This window comes from Candoia aspera, chromosome 1 (assembly GCF_035149785.1).
Source record: "Candoia aspera isolate rCanAsp1 chromosome 1, rCanAsp1.hap2, whole genome shotgun sequence".
NCBI lineage: Eukaryota > Metazoa > Chordata > Lepidosauria > Squamata > Boidae > Candoia > Candoia aspera.
The window spans coordinates 232,940,476-232,956,357 of record NC_086153.1 but is presented as its reverse complement, the minus strand read 5'-3'; the positions used below and the strand labels follow the sequence as shown (position 1 = coordinate 232,956,357).

General features: G+C 39.5%; 1 protein-coding gene across 3 annotated transcripts; it reads right to left on the bottom strand.

The window, feature by feature from the left end:
• Positions 1-2,157: 2,157 nt before the first annotated feature.
• LOC134487386 (uncharacterized) lies at positions 2,158-14,236 on the bottom strand. Of its 3 annotated transcripts, none has more exons than XM_063289160.1 (7): positions 13,720-14,236; positions 11,763-11,944; positions 10,518-10,634; positions 9,933-9,989; positions 7,756-7,908; positions 4,263-4,379; positions 2,158-3,774 (listed from the first exon to the last, which is right to left on the bottom strand). In XM_063289160.1, the coding sequence occupies exons 2-7, from the start codon at positions 11,940-11,942 to the stop codon at positions 3,766-3,768; spliced, it is 633 nt and encodes a 210-aa protein (XP_063145230.1). In that variant the 5' UTR covers positions 11,943-11,944; positions 13,720-14,236; the 3' UTR covers positions 2,158-3,765. The 3 variants fall into 3 exon arrangements, with proteins under 3 accessions (XP_063145230.1, XP_063145229.1, XP_063145231.1); XM_063289159.1 differs by having other exon boundaries at positions 13,752-14,235; XM_063289161.1 differs by lacking the exon at positions 7,756-7,908 and having other exon boundaries at positions 13,752-14,236.
• Between the last annotated feature and the right edge of the window lie 1,646 nt (positions 14,237-15,882).

Genomic DNA, 15,882 nt, shown 5'->3' with positions numbered 1-15,882 from the left:
TAAGCCCTGCATCCACTGCTACGGACTAAGATTTCAAATGGGACTGAAATAGGGCCCATTCTCTGTTCAGATTCATTACAAGAATTCCTCGTGCAGTTACAATCTACGTTACAAATGCTTTTAAACTTGTGCTATTGTGATTAATATAATTGGAAGGTTATTTTACCTGAAGCGTCTCTACGAAGAAACAAAAGGACGTGGATTGCATGACAAAATTTATTAGGTGGTTTGAATTCTATAGCACCAGATTTCATCGTATTCTGGATCTGCTAGGCTATAACAGGAATTACCAGAACATGACCTTGCAGAGAGGAAAAAAAAATCCTCCGTAAATTTTTGCCTTACATTTATTAGCATACTTACTCACACCAAGGTATTTGGTTTTGTAATCTGAATATAAACAAACAAACAAACAGATGGTGTTAATATAATAAAATTACTCAGAGATACTGTATAAAAAATATAGGACTGTACAGAGATCCTGATTCAAAAATGCCTGGGAGAGTATGCAGCATGTACAGAGCACCTGCTAAGAACATCTTAAAGCTAGTGCAACTTTTACTGTGTCCTGCAGCTGCCCTCCACGACTGATACACAATCCTGGGAAAAGATTATTTAATTTACAGTGTTCCTGGCAAGTGCTACCTGTGCAGGCACACATTCTATAAGTCATGTTTTCCTTTCAGAGCTGGATCTTTGCATAATCCCAATAAAAGACTAGAAAATTGTCTTAGATTAAGTACAAAGATTATTTCTGATATACAAATGTTTACGCATTCTCCAAAGTAGTATTAATGCAACTTTTCAGAATACTCACTTCAATGCAAACATCAGTGCAAACACGGCAAATCATATTTACACAGCAGATTAGGTATCTAAAGGCCCTTCTCTTTTTACTCTTTTCTATTACAAGCAGCACCCATTCCTGTGTAAAAAAAGACAGTAAAATTGGAGGCACTCACGCTATTTGCTCAAGCATTACACACAGCTATGCAGTCACTCTGGGACCTGTCTTATTATGTAAAAACGTCTACCTAAACCCACTGAGATTCATGAGGATTTTGAGTTGAAGCACAGACTGCCTGGTGAAATGGCTCGTTGTTTCACAGCTTTACTAGAAAAGCTGTAAACATAACAAGATCATAATTTTACTTGCATCAAAGTGCCTCTGTATATATCAGCTGTGAAATTTAATCATGGACACACACTCCTAAGCATCAGAATGGGCACAAATGTTTCTCTAAATCTGGCGAATTTCATATGGGAACCATTTGTGAAGACAAAACAACCAAACACTCCTGAAATGGCAGAAAAAAAATAATCTTATAAAACTAGACATTACCAATTTGAATGGTTAAATGGGATCTATGGGTATTTAATATATTCATTAGAATTAAGTGCTAAAGCCTTTACTGCAGAAAGTGGAGATACTAGGTAAATGGCATATGCTGGGCAGAGATAAGTGTTCAGGCTACTTTATTTTGCTGAATGCATAAACTGGCCCATAATCATTTGTTTCTTTTGCCTTCAGAAATAATACTGTATGCTATCACAGTGTCGTCAGGGTTTAAGAAGTTTTGTTCAAGTTCCTGATAGCTGGTTTGCCTGCCATGAATTGCATGATTCTTACCTTGGCAGGTGTTAGAATTTTTTTATTTCTTTACCAAGTTCCTTTCTGAGCCAGGACCAAAGACACAGGCAGTTGCATGAAGTTAAGTTCTTTATTCTTCACCCAAGAGTAAAAGCAGTGACAGCAAGCTGTTAGGTGGGTGGCTGCGCCAGACCCCCCTCCTTACAGCACATTATATACGTTCTGTTCAACTCCTTTAGAATGCCATCCCTTACTCAGTTACCCATACTCCACCTTAACCTCATTCCGTATTAGGAACTTCCTTCCATCCTTGCTAGGGTCCCTTGACCATTATTAAACAGTATCTTTCCTCTCGAGAAGCTATCTTTGGAATGTATACCGTACCTTGTTTTTATGGGCACAGCTATCTATCAAGGCCTGTTAGAAAGGAAGAGTAAGAAAGCCAACAAAACTCTTCAAAAAATAAAACATGGTTTCAGAGCCATAATAAAAGTGCAAATATTTCTAACATATTAATACTAAATACAAAAGGTATGTAAGTTCGATATGTGTAAGATCTGTCACAGGGATGGTTTTCTCTTTTCCTAAAGGCAGCACACCACTGGTAATTAGTTGGTACATATATTCCATTTTCTTTTATTACCTTTAATAAAATAAAGTAAAACTCAAATCCAGGGCAACAAAAATAAACTAATTTAGCAGAACAGCTCTCTCTCTCTGCTTTCAGTAGTAACAATAACCACCTTTCTGACTCCTAATCAGTGTATTTCATTATATGCAGCATTTACTTCATAATCTACATAACAGAAAAGGGCTAACAAAATCATGGTTGTTCAAGCTATGTCCCTCAGATAGCTTTTCCTGAAATCAGGGACATGTTGCTGCAAAGATAGGGGGCAGGAAACAGCCATGGGCCAAATTGGAATATTAGTTCTACCGAGTATTATTTACACTGACTGTCTACAGGTTTCCAACTGCAGCTACTGGGTGCTGAATTCCCAACCTTCTGCATATAAAACAGGCCTTTTACCACTGAACTATGATTGTTTCTCCCAAACCCATCAAAAGTTAGAACAAAGTAACTGGTCTTTTTTCCTGCTGCTGCCAGATCCAGTTCAAGTCTACTGAGAACGATCACCGGCATTTTTTTCCCAGACCATTCGTACAATTGCAGTTGTACAGTGCAATCTTAAAAACATCTCCAGAGTAAGTTCTGCTCAGTTACTGAGACTTGTCCCACTTAAGACAGCAGCTTTAGAGTACGAAGGCAGGCTGCAGAACAGAAGCAGCAGTTGTGAAAACTTAATATCCTTTTCCAGCCATAAACAGTTAATGGTTTTGACATACTGTGATTTTTTTCCTGTGAAAAAGCATCCTATTCTTGTGAAAAGATACATTATGCAATAATATATCCAAATTAAATTCTCCCTCCTCTAAGAGAACCTGAACCAGCTTTCTAACAGCCTCTAATTTCCACATATATTCTGCACAGTTCAAATTGATTTTCAGTCCAAACATAAAATAGAAATATTTTAAGTTGTGCCCTGTCACAGGGAGATTCTGATATTACATCCACAAATGAAAAGTGATGTTGAAAAAACTCAGCTTAACTGGACCCTAATTGGAGAGAGCTCTTTCTCCTGCATGTTGCGTGCACATTCTCTCAAACTGATGAAAATACAGAAATTTAAGGTGATTCCAAACAGACGGCCTCTTATGGGGGGGGGACACACAGATATCTGCGTTTCCTTCATTAAGCCCCAAAGAGTTACGAATGGAAGTGAGTGGTGGTAGAGCACTTGTATGATAAAATCTTCATTGAGAAGCCCTCACCACACACCATGAATGGTGCTTTTCAGGACATGCAAGGTGACGAAAATACAAGGATGTTTCATAATGCATGGAGTGGGGAGAGGCCTCGTATTTGGGATAACTTGTGGCAGTCCTATATAGCAGAAGCTCATAATAAACAAAGAGAAAGCTTGCTCTCCATTTCTAGGTTGAGGCATATAATGCAGATCTTCGGGGTTTAGCAGTAGCTTCTTCTTTTGATGCTTGTAGCCTAACGTGGGAAGGTAAAGAGACGACAGGAGGTTCACACTCTTATAGCTTGAAGCCAGGAAAGCACCTAAGCATTCAATATTGTGTGACAGGAGAAGAGAAACCACTTGTCTTCATGATACCTGGAAAACACACACAACGAAGATTAATCTAGTAACTATACAGGTTTTTACCATTTAAATGCACAGGAACAACAGGTTTTCCCCCCACGATTCCAAAAAATTAGTAGAGTCAAAATGCCTGGAGAGCACTTGGCAACTCAAACTGGTAACAGAAGGAAAAGTTCAGGATTTAAGAATGCCCAGAGCCTGAAAATCAGAAGGAAGCTCTGGTGCACCTTTTCCAACTAGCAAAACTTATCACAAGGCGTAAGCTTTCGTGAGCTGCGGCTTACTTCATCAGGTGTACAGAGTGGCTAGACTGATGTGGGATTTAATAACATTTGTTAGATGGAAAAGGTACTACCAGACTGATCTGATTTTCTGCTACCATGGATTAACATGGCTCTCCTATAGAGCCCTCAAAGCTCCAGATTTAAGGCTAGATTTACTATAGCAGTAACCCAGACAAAAGTAAGACAGAAATAAACCAGTTGGGTTTCTATCCTCACCATTTGTTGATAGTCCTGTTGGTTTTGAGATCTGAACCTAATCAGGGCAGTGATAGCTAAGGACACTTCAAGGAGCAAAACGATGATGAACACAGAGTTCAGGCCATATGATAGCACCTGTGGGAGAAATCACAAGCAATTGTGCTGATTACCACTACTCCAGCTGACCGTAAGTTCCTCTGTTATATAAAACCATAGAATTAAAAACATAATCATTACAGTCCATTGTTTGGGACCACAGGAATTAATATCTCAGTGAAGTGAAGAGCAATGAATTAATATAAAACCAAAACATTGCTCAAATTATTTAATTCAGTTACACTTGATGTAAGCTTAGTTTAATTTAGTACATATTGGTAACCTGGAGCTTGTTTGCTCTTTTTGTACCACTTCACTCATGAGTATTGCCCAAGCCCCTTTGAGATAAAAAGGGGGATATAAGTGAAGGCTACAGGAGTCACCTACTGTGATCCTTGGTCAGGGAGTCTGAGGGGGTAGGCTTCTGCTTGCCTCAGCTTCATCCTTCCCATGCAAGAAAAGAAGGGCTTTTGCAGATTTTGCCTAGGGTACCAACTTCCTTGAATAGTCAAGATGGGCATGGAATGAAATGGCTTCATTCACTGATGACTTATCCTTCTCCTGCGAAGAAAGGCAGGGTTCTTTGTTTATCTCCAAAGTGGTCTGGTAACCACAACAGGCTTCTTTGCTTCTTCAGGCTTTTTAGTTCCTTTTTATTTTATTTCTTCCTTGTATTTCTACTTTCCCGTTTTATTCTGGCTACAAACCTATCTAGCAGATTTTTATGTAGAATATGCTTCTCTACTACTACATCCATTTTAAGTACTTACTAGCTGATATTTTGATCAGCCCTCCTCACAGAAACCCTTAACGAACTCCAGATGTCTAAACCCTAAGAAAGTAAAAAAGATATTTTTTTTACAAATAATCTATTTGGGCCTTTAGTTTTATTAGAAAGGGAGACTGAAGAAACAGTAAACAATCAGGATGCAAGTCCCCTGCTTCAAATGAGATCTTGTCTTTAAGCTTGGAACTGAACAGTGCAGGCAGCAAAGAGCTGGATAAATCTTCAGCGTAATTATTCTTCCAGACTGATCTGACAGCAAATCGGTGCCTCCTTATAGTAGATCCTGTTTTGTTGATTTATTGTAACATAATATCTATTAATAAGGAAGCTGATACATTGCTTCAGCTTTTAATCCTCCTCCTAAATATTCCAGGTGACAAGCTGTTCTCTCTGCTTGTGAGAGATCTCACCACCGTCTGAAGAAGTTGACCTGCCTTTAACTGCCAGAAAGTCAGCACCTCCTCTAATAATCTCTGTTCCCTTTGACACCTTCAGATATATTCTTCAACCAGCTAAAACATAGGGACGCGGTGGCGCTGCGGGTTAAACCGCTGAGCTGTCGATCGGAAGGTCGGCGGTTCGAAACCGCGCGGCGGGGTGAGCTCCCGTTGCTCGTCCCAGCTTCTGCACACCAAGCAGTTCGAAAACATGCAAATGTGAGTAGATTAATTGGTACCACTTCGGCGGGAAGGTAACGGCGTTCCGTGAGTCATGCTGGCCACATGACCCGGAAGTGTCCTATGGACAACGCCGGCTCCAAGGCTTTGAAACGGAGATGGGCACCGCCCCCTAGAGTCGGACACGACTGGACTTTACGTCAAGGGAAACCTTTACCTTTACTAGCTAAAACATAGATGGGCTTCCCATCAAAATAAATTCATTAAAAATGTGTGTTGGGATAGCTGCTATGCATCCCAACTCCTCAAGTTAATTTAGAAGCTGTAAAGTGGCTTCTTAGGAAAGCTTTAGGATTTTACTTAAATTTAACATTTCAGTTGTTTCCCTTATGCTAACCAGAAGGAGGAATTATTTGGCTTCCTTTCAATTTTATCTAGGCTGGGTTTTTTGAGAACAGAGTGTCAAGCCTCTGCTCTCCATGTAAAAAGCATGGGCATTACACTAAGCCCAGCAATGACAAAGTAACCCTGGGAACTGACACTTCAACTACAGCAGATGTTCGGAAAATCAAAGAAACAAGCCTATTGTAGGAAGGCGGCTTTGGGAAAAGAGCAGTGGCATTAAGAGAGGAAGATGCCTTATCTTAGGTGTTGCAGGTGAATGGCCTGACTTAGCCTAGCAGGCCAAAGATTCCCCAGACCCGGTGGTCTAAAAGGATCCTCACAGTGGCATATAGATTTAAAACAACACACATACACATTACATTAATAAGACAGCACAAAGTACAGTACCCCAAATACCATGTAGCCAGTCAAGTTCTGACTTGTTGCAGGTATCAGTAAAGAAAACCATACCCAGAAATACTATACATCACTGGATCCCTGCTTTTCCTAACCACTAGAAGTTCTCATAATCCTAAACCAGATGTTTACCATGTTTGAAAATGACAGATATGAAGATGCGCTGACCTTCTTGGAAGGTCAATTGCCACGACTGACTTTTATGTCCTCTAAAGCGAAAGACACAGGCCTGTGATGTTGATTTGCATGAGATAAGGTATCTCGCAGCAAACAAGCTTTATTTTATACATTCAAAAAAATTTTTTATGCCATCAGTGATTCTAAAAAAGGGAAACCGGTATGTGAAGCAATCCTAAACTTTTTCTAGCAGAAAATATCCAAGCATCTGCTCTCTAACAGCAGTTCCTGTAATTATTATTATTTTTTTTATTAATCTACTTTGGCTTCAAGTTGTCTTCTCATTTATGGACCCATTCTAAATAAACATGTATTTCATTCTTTGGAAACACAGAAATATTGATATTATTACAGAAGTTCTTGGCAATGGGTACACAGACCTGAGAGTGTTTTGTAATTCTGATGTAATTTTTTGTTGTTGTTAAAGTACATGCACATGTATACTCATAATAATTACTGCTGCATTCAGGGAGACGATAAGCAGGGAAGTGGTGAAAAGAAATAAATGCTAAGATGGGAAGATCAAATATGTCAAAATTCAAGAAATGATATCATGACCTTCCCAACCAATATGGAAAGAATACAGTAATTGGATTTAGACATTACACTCAGCAATCATGTTTAATTTTGACTTAGCATCTTGTGTGAATTCAGCCACTGTGATTTGTTAACCCTAATATATGGCTTAAGATATTGTATATATTTAGCTATCTGTGGTTTACTTATCAAATCATGAGAAACCATTAAGTAAACCATGGCTCAATGTAATGTGTTAACTCAGTCAGTGGGTTTGTTTCCAAACAGTCAAAAATGACTGTATTGCAGAAGCTTGATTATAGTTCTGCAAATGACAGAAAACAGAAACAATACAAAACAAACAAAACAAAATAAACCCCATAATGGAAAATAGGGCTCATATCTAGACCCAATTTAGACAAGTTGAAGAGTCTTGTAAGGTTTGAATCTTACTAACTCAGACCATTTCAAGCAAATTATGGATTTGCATTCACATGGAAGGGGTGGGGAGATTTACCTGATTATAATTGTGACAGTAATACGAATCAATGATGTTCAAGACACATGGGTTTCCTTCTTCAACAGTTTGTGCAATCTCAGTAGCATGTAGGATTATTGCAACCAGTCCAGCCACACAAACTAGCAAGTTGGCAAAGAAAGCGGATTTCACCTACATCAATATATTAGATAAATGAAATTAACACTAGCCATTACACATCTTTTGTAACTCTGAGAAGCATTACAGATAAAGTACTGAATGTTGGAAGGAGAACTGCACTTCCTGCTCTAGACTTATGCTGTCATACTTTGACAAAATATGAAGGTTTCTGCTTGCAAGTTGCTTTTAATATATGAATGCCCTCTGAAGCAGACCTTTAACTATAGTACAGATATGATGAGACAAATTAGTGTATTGCTTAGCTGAGGATATTCCATACCACAGCATTTCTATTACCCCATGAAGCAGATTTGAGCAGACATATTATCATCTTCATTTTTGCAGACCTCAAAATGCTAAGAAAACACAGAGACCACCATGAATTGATCCGTACTCCCTCCAGATGATCAACAGAAGAGTATAAAGGACATCATTTAGCCAGTGTTCTGTTTTGAGGTGTTTCCTTCCACTCCACACAAAAGGGAAATAACATAAAGCCCTCCCCCTTCCATTTATCTGATCATTTTGCCAAAAAAAAAATAAAAAAAAATAAGATTGAACAATTGCTACGAAAGGAAGCTTTCTGTGGGCAAATCCTCTTTTTCTCCTGCATTTTGCCTCTCCTTGCCTCTTGCGAGCTGTCATGGTGAAATGACAACATGCTAGTAATTCCGCAACCAGGTTTCTACCAATAGGAGGAAATTAGACCTTCAATAAGCTCATTGGAGCGACCATATTTTAAAGGGAGAAAACAGCTTTGCTCTAGTTTCAAATAAAACAATATAGAGCTAGGAATACATTGTCTTAGTTTCCTGAAGCAAGTTAAGTCATATGATCAAATCTGTCCAGAGATGATTCTGAACTGGTGCAAAGTCCTCATGTAGACATTCTCTTAGTTAACTCGGTCAAACATGAGTCTTTTCTCATTTGTATCTATCTGCAGCACAAAAACACCACTGCAACCTCTTTTTTCTGCTCTCATGATATTGCCTTTGTGTAAGCTCAGATGTGAGGCAGCCTTAAGTCTTCCTTAGCTGTACTGATATTAGTGTTTTCCCCCTTAGTCCAATGCAGGTTTTGCTGTAGATACAATCTAACATTAACCATTCTGCTGGTGGCATATTCAGATGATCCCCTGCATTTGCTTGGACACTTTAGACTGGTGGGGGCATGCTCCCTCCCCTCTGTTCTCAGGTATTGTTTTCCAAGGTTATTTTGCTTTGGGCTGCAGGAGAATCCAGTTCTTTCAAACTGAGCTTTCCCCTGGTACTTACTAAATCTCTAAATTAATCCCCATCCCAGAGACCTGGATCAGCCCAAACAGCAGCTGATTAGTGGGCAGCAAGGGTGGGCAGGGAGCTGCATGGTGAAGTAGTGAAGCCAGCTCTCTCTCTGCTACTTCACATCCCAATTTTCCTCATGTTTGTTAGCTGTCAAAAAGGAGCCCAATGATCAGCTGGTGTCAACTGACAGACTCTTTTTGAGTGCAGCCATGTAAAGCACTTGTGTCAAACCAAAGCAAGTTTTGAAAGATGGCTAAGCTCACATCTAGTCATTTGTCAAAACTTGCCTCCTCCTCAGCCCCATCCCACCTTCAAGGGAGTGATTGGTGAATATTTTCCCATGTGGCTGGTGATATTTGGTGAGAGCAAAAGGTATTAAGTCCAGAGGAATCCACCTGTCCCTGTCCTTAACTTGCCATACATAAGGAGAGCACAATTCGCTGGTATTGTACCTCTGCAAGGTAAAGTACTGGTAGCAGCAAGCTTTATACCAGCATAGGGTTTTGCCAGTTCAAGGACTGATGGAAAGTACTTTAATTTGGCCATGAGGAATTGCTCTGCATCTGCTTATAAACCCTGAGTACCTTCATTTTGCTTCCATTATGCAAAACTTCTTCTCTTTTCACTACACATTAGTGTAACTCAGAGAATTTTTGTTTAAGTACTGAAATTTACTTTGGCCACCATTCTATGGTGGCTTTACCTGTGGAAGAAAAAAAAAAGCCAAATTGATAGATTTGGAGACATATTCACCAGCCATACAAGTCGTCTTTTCTCAATTTCCACCAAGAAGGACCCAGAGATCAAGAGCTATAAAAGGAAAGAAAAACAAATAGTGAGTATAAAAGTGAGCCTCTTTTTCATTGCAGAACCAAAGCTCCTAGAATCAGGCTGTTTCTCCTAGACATTAATTAATTCAATTTACATCCCTCTTCCTTACTCAAGAACTAAGTGTTGAAAGCAACTAAAAAAAGAGAAAACGCCTATTCCAGTTTTCCTAATGGGTAGGTCAAGGCATGCCAGTTGAATTTGTGTGAAACGTGCTCAGAAACTTAAAAGTCCTCTCTGTAAAAGAAAGTCTCTCTTAACATGATGTCTTCCACTTGCATTGAATTTTAACTTCAGTGTTTTCCAACCAGCATTGAAATTATGAGAATTGAATGCTAACAAATCTGGAAAGCACCAAGTTGGAAAAAACTGTATAATGAAAAGTTTGTTCTAAACAAACATATTGTCTAGTTGGTGGGTTCTAGATTTCTCCCTGATTCTGAGACAATTAGAGACACACATAGAAGCTTCTATGGGTAAATGTCTATGCCTCCCAAAAAGTTTGCTTACCAGGATCCCAATCCAAAAGTGAACGCCACTTTGCACAGTGATGGTGAAGCTTCGTTGAAATATTGTCATGGCTGTGCCAAAGCTCACCTGTGTAGCCCCCCAAACAATCTGTATGATCTGAAAGAAAAAAGGACGAGGGTCTGATTAATGTCTTCAGATATCTGTAGTATCAACATCACCATCTAACAAACCCAGGAAGTATTTTGTACTATCCAATCCTGAATGTGTCAAAAGTTTTAATGAGAAATTCCCGACAAGATCAAGTTTTTCTCTGTTAGAAAGAGTTGGACAAGAGAGCAATACAGAAAAAAAGGGAAGGTGACAATCACACCCACAATTATAAATAGTATCAATATTCAGTATGTTTCTTGACCTATGCTACCTCACAGGATGGACAGTTTTATAGAATGTGGAGGTTAACTGAAAGCCAAAATGTTTAGGGACACTCTACTTACTCAAGGAAAACTCTCATATCTGATGTCTGTAAAGGCTCCATTTCTGCTCTGCCCAACAAACTGGAAATTATCTACTAGTTACATCTACCTTCCTAACAACTTTTGGAACAGTAAAGGCAAAGTCTAGTTTTCATCAGTTGTTACAACATATAAAGGAGAAGTTTTTCTAAGAAACAAAGGCTGAATGTGGTTTATTGATGTCCCTTAGCATGGAGTCAACTTGCTAAATGCTTTCGGAATACCATACTAAAAAGCAGAAGTTCGTCTCCAACCCGCTCCAAAAACAAAAAGTCTTTCTAGGTTTGCAGAGCCCAGGGTTACTCTTATATATCTGATTACCTACAATTCAAATAGAAGTAGTATAGTAATCCTTCAGCAAAAGTATCAGCTAAAACCATATTGACACAAAAATAGCTGTACAGTAATGTCTTTGGAGTATGAGCTCCTTATTAAGGGGTTATGCAAAAACATAGGTAGTAATGGGAATCCTTGGGGAGGTAATAGCAGTCCAGGTAGTAAGTTCTATTAAGATATAAGTAAGGAATGGAGAGAGGAAGGATTAAACCATGTTCTCCCTCTGCATAAGGAACCCCCAATGAAAATTTGGTTCATAGTCTTTGAGATGCTACCATAATCACTTAAATATGAAAGAGTATGTGACTCTACTTATAATTCAATTTGATAATAAGTCTTTCTTGAATGGTGTTGAGGATCTGAGTTGTCTCATACAGAAAAATGTAGAAGCCTTCACAGAATTTGGGCTTAGTTGGACAAATCTAGAGGGCCTTACCCCAATCACTTTGAGCAAAGTATTCTTGATATTTTTGTTTTGGGTTGGTATGAACTTAGATGCCCCAGAAGTAGAGTCAGCCACCCTGACTGCATCTGTTTGTGTTGACAGGGAGCCTGCCTGTGGGACTACTTGCGTGATGATCCTTATATTTCCATGTTGTGTCACTATGTTGGCCATATCTGAAGAAAACAAACATACAAAATTAGCAAGAGACAAACTGAATCCATTCCAGTTTATCAGAACCCTAGTGCTTGCAACTGGACACCATATTTGAAATTAATCTGACCAATTCAAAAAATAGTAGAATTCATTGTTTTCCCATTATTTTTGATACATCATGCTTCTGACTCATATTCAGATTCCAATCAACTAGTATTCAAATAAATTTTTCACAAATACTATTACCACGTCTAATACCCCCATCCTACATCTGTTCATCTGATTTCTGTTTCCTAAGTGAAGAACTTTACCCTAATCTCAATTAAATGTCATTCTGTTATTTTCAGCCCATTTCTCTAACCTACTTACATCATTTTCAGTTTTGTTTTTCATTTAGGATATTAATTTTTGTATCATTTACAAATTTCGTAAGCATTTCTGCTACCTATTCACCAAAGTAATTAATAAAGTAGGGAAGAGTGGTAGGTCCAGGATTGAACTAACTGGCACCAGAATGATAAATCACTTCAGTTTTGAGAAGGCAATGACTTTCTTCTCAGGCTGGTACCCAGTGTCTACCTAAAGGAGAAGCACCAGCTTTTCTGCTCCATTAAACCACAGTAGCAAGTTCGGAAACTGATTACTTTTAAGGGTGATATTGGATTCACAGCATGGTTTATTTAACCCTTATTGAATAAGCTGCAATTTGGTGGCTGCAGACAACATGCTAAGCTCAAACTAAACAATTTGCATTTTGGCTTAATGAAATGTATGAATCCAGTCTATATTTAAGGTGCTTCCAGTCATAGTTTTCATTGTGAAATTTCTTACTGCATTCATAGGAATCCAGAGGGTTTCCATATTTCATTATTTTCCATGTGTAACTGACCCACATCCTTCATATAATCATTCAGAAGCCCTCCATCTGGAAGTATTTTAGCAGTTAAGAGAACTACAGTGTGTTTCCTGGTCCTCTCATTAATGATAAAGCAGGACAAGTTTTTAGAAAGAACATTTTCTGTTCCTTCTTCTTTAGGAATTGATTTCATCATCTTCACAGACATTTGACATTTCATTTTTGGCATTAAGGAACAAACACCCCAGTCATAATGTATGTGGATTGCTTAATTTATTTTTTTGTCATAGAACTGAAAGGAAATGAAAATAGCAGTGTTACATAACTGGAAAAGTGGCAGAACTTTAGGGTCAACTTGGAAGAGATGCTATTAACAGAAAGAGTAGTTACATTAACGGTCTTTTCAAAGCAAATAGCAAGGCCCAATCCAGATGGGTAGCCTGCTGTGGGGATAGAGAGCCCCATTAGTGCTCCAAAGTGGAATGGACCTCCCACACTTATTTACTTTTTAAAAGCCAATCAGATCTCAGGATGGCACTCATCTACCTCAGCCCTCAAAAGCAGAGAGGGAGACCAGATTTTTAATAATCAAACTATGAATGACCTTGCTGCAAAAATCCACCCTTCAGGACAAACTGCCAAAATGAAATCCCAGCCTGGAAACTTGTATGCTGAGCAGGGAACCCTTCCTGTTCAACTTTTAACCCAATACATCTGGTACCTCTGTGCTTGCTTTCTGCTGTGAAAAAGAGAGGACAACTGAAATCCGTGCTCTTTCTCCACTACACTACTGCTAATAAATCTAATAAACAAATTAATAACGGAATGGGAGGCCTGTGCTCTGACTTGGCTTTGCCTCTGGGAAGCAGCACGATTCTCTGACCCCGCGTAGCTTCTTTTTTTCACCACGCCACTTCTTCCTCCCCCTAAAAATCATACCCCGGTCTGTGAGGAGCCAAGAAGCCACTCACCGGTGAGACAGTCGCTTCCTCCCTTCTCTAAGCTTGCAGTCCTTGCACGGCAATTGCCGCAGAAACAAAGCTCTTTCGCCCGCTAAAGTTCACCGCGTCTGCTTCTCTCCCCCGAGTCCAGGCAGCAGCGGCACGACCCTCCGCTGACAGCTTCGCTCGCATCGCTTGTCCTGGAAGCGAAGGGCAGGGCCAGAGGCCAACAGGGGCAGAGAACCGCCGAATCTCGGGTCTGCGCGTGCGCACTGGCGCAGCAAATGTTGCTCTTCCTTTCCGGCTCTGAGATTTTTCTGCGGGGACTACGTTTTTGGCCATTCCTCAGAATGGTTGCTACGGTGGCGTTGTCAAAGGTCGTGACTTGGAGGAGGAGGATGCAAGAGAAAGCTGATCCGATCAGGAAACGACGTTATTCCTAATAAACGTGTATATGCTACTTTAGAGAAATGTTGCTTTAAAAATATTTTATGTATAGGCAGCTCTCCATCAGCCTTGTAAGAGGTTGAATGTTACTATGCTGAGTGATGGGGTAACTGTGGGGCAGAGAGAGAGACTTTCCCAAGGCCCTCAGGATTTCCCAACCAACTGCATTGCTGATCCAGGTTCTGGCTTCTAGCTCATCAACATTCCTTTATTTCTTCAATTTATAAGCTATCGCAATCATCAAAGTCAGTGTTCTCAACCTTGGCAGCTTTCAGAACACATCTGAAAGCTGCCAAGGTTTAAAAACACTGATCTATGTGGCTAGGTTATGTACCACATATTAAAACAATAAAACAAGTAGAAAACAATAATCAACAACAACAGCCAATATCTATCTACAGTATCATGGAAGCAAGCACCAAGGAATAAAATTCCAATTTGCTGTGGCTCAGGGCCTGCTGAAAGAGCCACATTTTAAAGGCTCTCCTAAAGAAAAACGGCCAAAGCTGTTAAGACTTTGGAGAGGATACTATCCCATAGAGCAATAGGGGAGGGGCACACACTAAAGGGTACATCTCCAAGGTCCTACAAGATGACATGTTAACCATGGGACCCACAGCAAGCCTGGCATCCTAGATCTAATAGGACAATAAGCATAATTGAACAAGGTAGTCCTGCAGATAACCAGGCCATGGGCTTTGAAGGGCCTTAACCAGTAACCAATAATGCAGTGATTGTGTACATACAGTTAGTATGGGTTTAAATTTTTCTTCTTATAAGATTTATAGCCCCATCCTAGATGTTAGCCTTCTCCAACTTGGCACTTTCCAAATATATTAGAGTTCCCAGCCAGAATGATGAAGATGTTTGTTTATTATCTGGCAATTTGAGGCACTGCTGTCCTAAGACATTGGGAGGATGTTCTGGTAAAGAAACTTGGAATAGGTATTTACTGAGAAGTAAATTTTTATTTTTTTTATTTTTATCCCACCTTTTTTATTTTTATAAATAAGGCAGCAAACATACCCCAAACTCCTTCCTCCTCCTATTTTCCCCACAACAACCACCCTGTGAGGTGGGTCAGGTTGAGAGAGAGCGACTGGCCCAAGGTCACCCAGCCAGCTTTCATGCCTGAGGCGGGGCTAGAACTCTCCGTCTCCCGATGCCTAGCCTGGTGCCTTCACCACTAGACCAAACTGGCTCTCCTACTGTTTGCTAGGAGAGTGCTTCCTAATAGTTAGTTTAGGCTTGAGACATCAGGGAAATTCCAGATAAGGTTTTCATGGCTCAATTACATAATTTTATGAGGAGCTCAAATATTGCTCTCCTTCCACTTCAGCTAAATCTTCTAAGCTGGTGTAATGATATTTTCAGCTGCTGTTTTTGTGAATTTTAATTATTTTACTTTTTATTTTGGGGAGCATTAATTAATTAATTGTATTTATTTTGAAGAATTTATATGGCTGCCCAACTCTGAGCAGCTTATAACAAACCAAAGAAAACCAACCATCCCCAAACCCCAATTTCAATTAAAAATAGTAATAGTGATAAACATACTAAAGAACCGTGTTGGGGGCAGAAAAGTACTTGGAGGCAGAGCTTATATATTCCAAAATGTAGCCCTTGATGCTTCTTCTTGGGTGAATAACATAGAATTGTCCCTTCATACTACATGTTTCTCTCTTAAAGAGAGAGGCAAACAGTGGAAATGAGG

Excerpts from the sequence above, each read along its gene's own strand:
- LOC134487386 (XM_063289160.1), bottom strand. The coding sequence starts at position 11,942 with ATGGCCAACATAGTGACACAACATGGAAATATAAGGATCATCACGCAA. Across the intron at positions 9,990-10,517 it reads ACTTTTGGATTGGGATCCTG|CTCTTGATCTCTGGGTCCTT; the intron begins GTAAGCAAACTT and ends TTCCTTTTATAG. Across the intron at positions 7,909-9,932 it reads AAAGACGACTTGTATGGCTG|GTGAAATCCGCTTTCTTTGC; the intron begins GTGAATATGTCT and ends ATATTGATGTAG.